General features: G+C 46.6%; 1 protein-coding gene across 15 annotated transcripts in view; it reads right to left on the minus strand.

Annotated features, from left to right (window-relative positions):
- dlg1 (discs, large homolog 1 (Drosophila)) overlaps positions 1-5,276 on the minus strand; it is a 163,582-nt gene extending 158,306 nt beyond the window's left edge. For 4 of the 15 annotated variants that reach the window (XM_017698108.2, XM_017698107.2, XM_037535120.1 and 1 more), the window contains exons 1-2: positions 4,669-5,272; positions 4,141-4,272 (exon numbers count right to left, since the gene is read on the minus strand). In XM_017698108.2, coding sequence (XP_017553597.1) covers positions 4,141-4,272; positions 4,669-4,687 — 151 coding nt within the window. In that variant the 5' untranslated portion in view covers positions 4,688-5,272. Of the gene's footprint in view, positions 1-4,140; positions 4,273-4,668 lie in introns of all 15 variants that reach the window. The other 11 variants (XM_017698111.2, XM_017698105.2, XM_017698122.2 and 8 more) reach the window with 9 other exon arrangements.
- Positions 5,277-6,000: the final 724 nt, after the last annotated feature.

Consider the following 6,000-nt stretch of genomic DNA (forward strand, 5'->3'; position numbering starts at 1 on the left):
CTGTTGTGCAAATGGAATAAACAACAGGTGGAAATTATTGGCAATTAGCAAGACACACTCAATAAAGGAGTAGTTCTGCAGGTGGGGACCACAGACCACTTCTCAACCTTTCTGCTTTCTGGCTGATGTTTTGGTCACTTTTGAATGTTGGTGGTGCTTTCACACTCGTGGTAGCATGAGATGGACTCTACAACCCACACAAGTGGCCCAGGTAGTGCAGTTCATCCAGGATGGCACATCAATGCGAGCTGTGGCAAGAAGGTTCGCTGTGTCTGTCAGCGTAGTGTCCAGAGGCTGGAGGCACTACCAGGAGACGTGGAGGAGGCCGTAGGAGGGCAACAACCCAGCAGCAGGACCGCTACCTCCGCCTTTGTGCAAGGAGGAACAGGAGGAGCACTGCCAGAGCCCTGCAGAATGACCTCCAGCAGGCCACAAATGTGCATGTGTCTGCACAAACGGTTAGAAACCGACTCCATGAGGATGGTATGAGGGCCCGACGTCCACAGATGGGGGTTGTGCTCACAGCCCAACACCATGCAGGACGCTTGGCATTTGCCAGAGAACACCAGGATTGGCAAATTCGCCCCTGGCACCCTGTGCTCTTCACAGATGAAAGCAGGTTCACACTGAGCACATGTGACAGACGTGACAGAGTCTGGAGACGCTGTGGAGAGCGATCTGCTGCCAGCAGCATCCTTCAGCATGACCGGTTTGGCAGTGGGTCAGTAATGGTGTGGGGTGGCATTTCTTTGGAGGGCCACACAGCCCTCCATGTGCTCGACAGAGGTAGCCTGACTGCCATTAGGTACCGAGATGAGATCCTCAGACCCCTTGTGAGACCATATGCTGGTGCGGTTGGCCCTGGATTCCGCCTAATACAGGACAATGCTAGACCTCATGTGGCTGGAGTGTGTCAGCAGTTCCTGCAAGATGAAGGCATTGAAGCTATGGACTGGCCCTCCCGTTCCCCAGACCTGAATCCGATTGAGCACATCTGGGACATCATGTCTCGCTCCATCCACCAACGCCACGTTGCACCACAGACTGTCCAGGAGTTGGCGGATGCTTTAGTCCAGGTCTGGGAGGAGATCCCTCAGGAGACCATCCGCCACCTCATCAGGAGCATGCCCAGGCATTGTAGGGAGGTCATACAGGCACGTGGAGGCCACACACAATACTGAGCCTCATTTTGACTTGTTTTAAGGACATTACATCAAAGTTGGATCAGCCTGTCGTGTGTTTCTCCACTTTAATTTTGTGTGTGACTCCAAATCCTGGCCTCCACTGGTTAATAAATTTGGTTTCCATTGATGATTTGTGTGATTTTGTTGTCAGCACATTCAACTTTGTACAGAACAAAGTATTCAATGAAAATATTTCATTCATTCAGATCTAGGATGTGTTAGAGTGTTCCCTTTATTTTTTGAGCAGTGTAAATAATATTTCATATTTGAAAACGTATAAAATGAAATCTGATTGATCCGAGTTCAATTGGACAAATACTGTTTGTTTATACCTCATTCCATTCTATACAGGTCAACTTATTCTTAGACTGACAGATGGAGCAAATTGTTTTAAAGGAGGGAGGATTGTAGTGGGAGCACTGGAGTGTCAGTTGTGACCGTGCGGCAATTACAAATGCTGTATATGGCTCACGGGTCAGGCAGGAGGGCCCCTTTGCAGAATTTTACTTAGGTAGGGAGGTCAGGACCGGCTCCGTCTCCAAACCGTAACACTGCTAGCATTGTAACTGGCATGAAGTCTACAGTGGAATGCAGCTTTCAGTTTTTGCCAGACACAATAGGACCTAGGTCAGCTCAGATGTTTCTGCTGGAAAGGCTTTGGCTAAACCGAGACTCTCAGGAATACAAACTTTTTTTTTTTTTTTACATTAAAAACTGGCCCTGACTAAGGCTGGTGGAGCCATGGAGCTCAAAGTCTGGCCCTTTTTACCTGGTTAGCTCACCTCCCTGGTCATATTAAACATGATTCATCACATTATCCAATTTAAAAATGCTCATGACATTTAAACACCTCTAAAACACCTGATTCATTTGTTACGTCATAACGTACAAGCAGGAGGGGAAAAATAACATTAACCAATACCGTTATGTTTCATCTCCTACTTCCACCACCCAGATCTATCCTCAAAAAAGTTCTGCTAGCTCAGAGATCCTCCCTGATACTGAAATATTTTTCATCCCAACAGACATGATAAAGGATAAGAACCCGTGGTCTGTGAGGTTTCTTGTACTGTAATAATAACATATTAATATATAAATATAACATTAAAGCATATTATATTAACTTCACCCAGCCTCGTTCTGTCCTGCACTTTGGTATCCTCTACATTGCTCTGTATTAAAGAGCACCCTAAGGGCATTAAACCACAACATCTAGAACAGATTGAAAGACTGAAAGCTCTCACATCTCTTTGTATTTTAATATGGTAAAAGCAAGTAAATAATGATTAAGGAACACGGTCAACGCAAGTTTTGTTGGGTAATATATCACTATCGCAGCTCCGGCAGTAAAGGCGTTTCTAAAAAATTGGCTTCCTTGATGTTTACCTTTCTCAAAAGTAGGAAACACTGCAAGGGATTACGTCCCACTCCAACCTGGCATGCAGAAAACAGGGAACAGAAGACTGCAGTGTGTGGTTGAGTGAGAGGCAGAGGATTACCCTCAAAGTAATCATGTCAGGAGACAGATTACTTCTTTTTGGGCACCATTGCACTCATCTTTGAGACACAGATTGAAAGGCCACAAGTTTATCAGTGAGGGGGTGGGGAGGGGGGTGGGGGGGTGAAGGGATAAGAAATAAATGCAAGTTATGCACGTTTGTGTTTTTGGTGCATCACACGAAGAGATTCCACCCCACCCCACAGATGAAGCATCAAGCAGCACCATAAAGCAAAGAGGAACTGCAGACAACCTAACAAAACTGACACAGCAAATAATGGAAAACTATAGGGGGCCTGTAAGCATTTCAGAAGCCGTCCGTTATAATTAGAGTCTGAAAGTGTGAAAAGGTGTGTGTGTGTGTGTGTGTGTGTGTGTGTGTGATTACACTGCTCGTCACATAATTCATTGCTAATTATTAATAAGTCCTTAAAAAGCAGTGTAGAAGATTAAAATGTTATAAACTAGACACCAAAACTTAGTTTATTCACATTCTAAAGTTTTTCGAGAACAGGTTTACATTCGAAAGTAGATGTGCTACGACTTTACCAAAGGTCTGCAGCCAAAATAATCTTCCAAAAATTGCAAGAGTGTCTTTTATAAATTATAAAATCAAATATAATTTCCATTATTCTTCCTTTGATACAGATGGATTTCCTATTGACAATGAGAACAACTCATAGCGACGACTATGACCAGACGGTTAATGATTACAACTGCAAAAAGCTCATCAAAAATAGAGTTCAATAAAAATACAGATTTTTAGAAATAAATAGATAAACAGATAAATAGAACTTTATCATTGTTTTTCACTTACTTTACAAATACGTTACCACCCACCACAAGCACGACCACAGAGCCTAAGAAAACTTCAGAGTTAACTTTAAACGCAGAGCATAAAACCGTTTTAAACACTAGCCCTGACTGAAAGACTTCTTCTGCCCTCACAGAAGCTGGAGAGGAAAATCAGACCGTGTTTCATACTTTTCTTTTCTGACCACCCCGTCATCACTACGGCGTAAATCACGGATACGTTAAACCGCTTTCCTGCTTATTTCCTATTTCGCTTTTGTTCTTCTGCACTAGTTCTACTTCTTTAAGAGTTCGCCGCTCAAATCCGTCTCATTTTCATCTGGTGACCCAGGCACAGAACAAAGCGTTCATCTTTCTTTAATCCCAGTCACTGCCCTGGTCTCGGACACTGGGATGAAGAGGAAAGAACTCTCAAGTTTGAAATGCTGCATGCGAATTCCTTCTGCAGGTGGGAGAAAGAGTCAACATTGCTGAAACAGACTGCTGAGCTGGTGAAACACGTTGTGATGAGGTCAAACCTGTTCCACCATTTCTCACGAATACAAAATAAAAGCACACAACAGAAAACAGTGCACAGAGAAAATGAACAGAAATAAATATCTAGCACCTTTAGACTGCTGTACGGCTCGGTGTGCAGGCGCTTACCTATCAGAGCTTGGAAGAGCGAGCTTTGGAAGACCGTGATGACCCTCTCTATGGAGCGTCGGAGCTGAAGGTCCTCCGTCTGACTGAGTTTTGCCCTGTACTCCTCCAGGAGCTTCAGGGCTTGTTGAGCATCTGAATTCAAATTGGTAGAAGGGGAAAATGAACCAAGCTGGTCATGCTGGAAAATCACCACACTTACCAAAATATTACACGACCTGTGGAGCCTTTTTCAGTTCCACAGAACCATTTCAAACGGGCTTTTACAGAACCATATAGAAGCTCAACAAGAGTCCCATCCATTTAACCACTTACAAGCAAGCCCATACATTCACATAGAACCACAGCCTTCGCTAAGGAACCCTTGAAGAACCCTATTTTTTAAGGGTGCGCACTGTGGTTGAAAGAGAACTGCAGCATGAATTAAGAGAAGATAACAGGGTTTCTGACGGACGGGCAAAAGCCCAAAGCGAAGGGAATGAACAGAAGGAAGAATAAGCAACGCTCAGCAAGCTGGAGCTGGGGTCTCACCTTTCTTCCTCACTGGCATGACGATGACGCGAAATCCAGGAGATCAGGTCGCGCGCGAGAAGGTGGAAAGTTCTGAAAAAGTTGTTTCTCGCATTTGACAGTGTGACCCCGACCTTTCCCCGCCGTCCAGCCGAGACGGGCTGCGGGCACCGCGCTCTGAACTTTCTCAGCGCGTGTCTGGAAACCGATCAAATCCCTGCGAGTGCGGCGCCGGTCAGAGGCAGCCGCTTCAGCTCCGCTCACTCCCCCTCATCCTCCGCCACGGAGAGGATCTCCACGGGCTTAAAGACGGGACTTCGGACCTCGGGCAGCGGGAAGCGCGATCAGGAGAAGACGGGAGTCCGTCCGCGCGCTGCTCCTCTGCGGACACGCCGCGAGAAATCCGGCTCGTACCGCTTCCTCCAGCCGAAACTTCTCGCCCTGCCCCTCCTCTGCTCTCCTCTACTCTCCTCTCCTCTACTTTCCTGCAGTGTTGCCCAAAATCCAAACTTTCCTCCAAAATGGCGCCCTGGAGCTGGAAACGCATCACATGATCTTCTCGCCTCCCCGTCCGCTCAGCGGAGCCTCCGCGGAAGAGCAGCGCGGTTTTCCGGAGCCTTTCCGCTCTCGGCCTGGCCAACTGGCGCTTTTACTGACCTCTTCTTTGTTTATCGGCGCGCTTGACGTGCACGTGGCTCTGTGTAAGACTTCAGCGGCAACACGCGCTCGTTTACAAGTCCGCACGTATTGAGTAGTTTAACGGTGAGAGGCAGCCTGTGATTCGAGGCAGGGCTGCGTTACATTACACCGTGTTATAGCGTCTTCCATGATGTATTACAGTATATAACGTTATTTGTGTGACACTGCACTGCACTGCATTATACAGAGTGTCGTCTGAGGCGAAGGTGGAGAGATGAGACTTTTCCCATTCATAACTCTGATTTATCTGTTTTTAAAATCGGTTTCGCATGACTGCTGAGCTGAACGGTTTCATTTACTTCCCCCTCTTTCTGTACTGTGCTAGTAGTTCATTCAAGCCTGATGAAATGACTGCTAAAGATTACGGTCTCTTCAATGACCAGATGGCTTCGGACACAGTCCCAGCTCGCACGGTGCAGTTCAGCAAGTGCACTAAATCAGAAGCAGGCAGGCCTGTTTTGTTCCCTGTCATGACACCACGCAATCCTTCTGCCAGTCAAGCTCCTGTGCCTGAATCCAGTTAGAGAGATATGCGTGGAGAGAGGCAGACACACACACCGGGCCCCAGAGGCTTTCAGTGACACTGTTCACCTATGAAATGAGTACGTGGCTGCAGAGTTATACCAGCTTTCAGGTGATATGGCACAGGGAGCC

The sequence above is a fragment of the Pygocentrus nattereri genome, chromosome 26 (assembly GCF_015220715.1).
Source record: "Pygocentrus nattereri isolate fPygNat1 chromosome 26, fPygNat1.pri, whole genome shotgun sequence".
Taxonomy (NCBI): domain Eukaryota; kingdom Metazoa; phylum Chordata; class Actinopteri; order Characiformes; family Serrasalmidae; genus Pygocentrus; species Pygocentrus nattereri.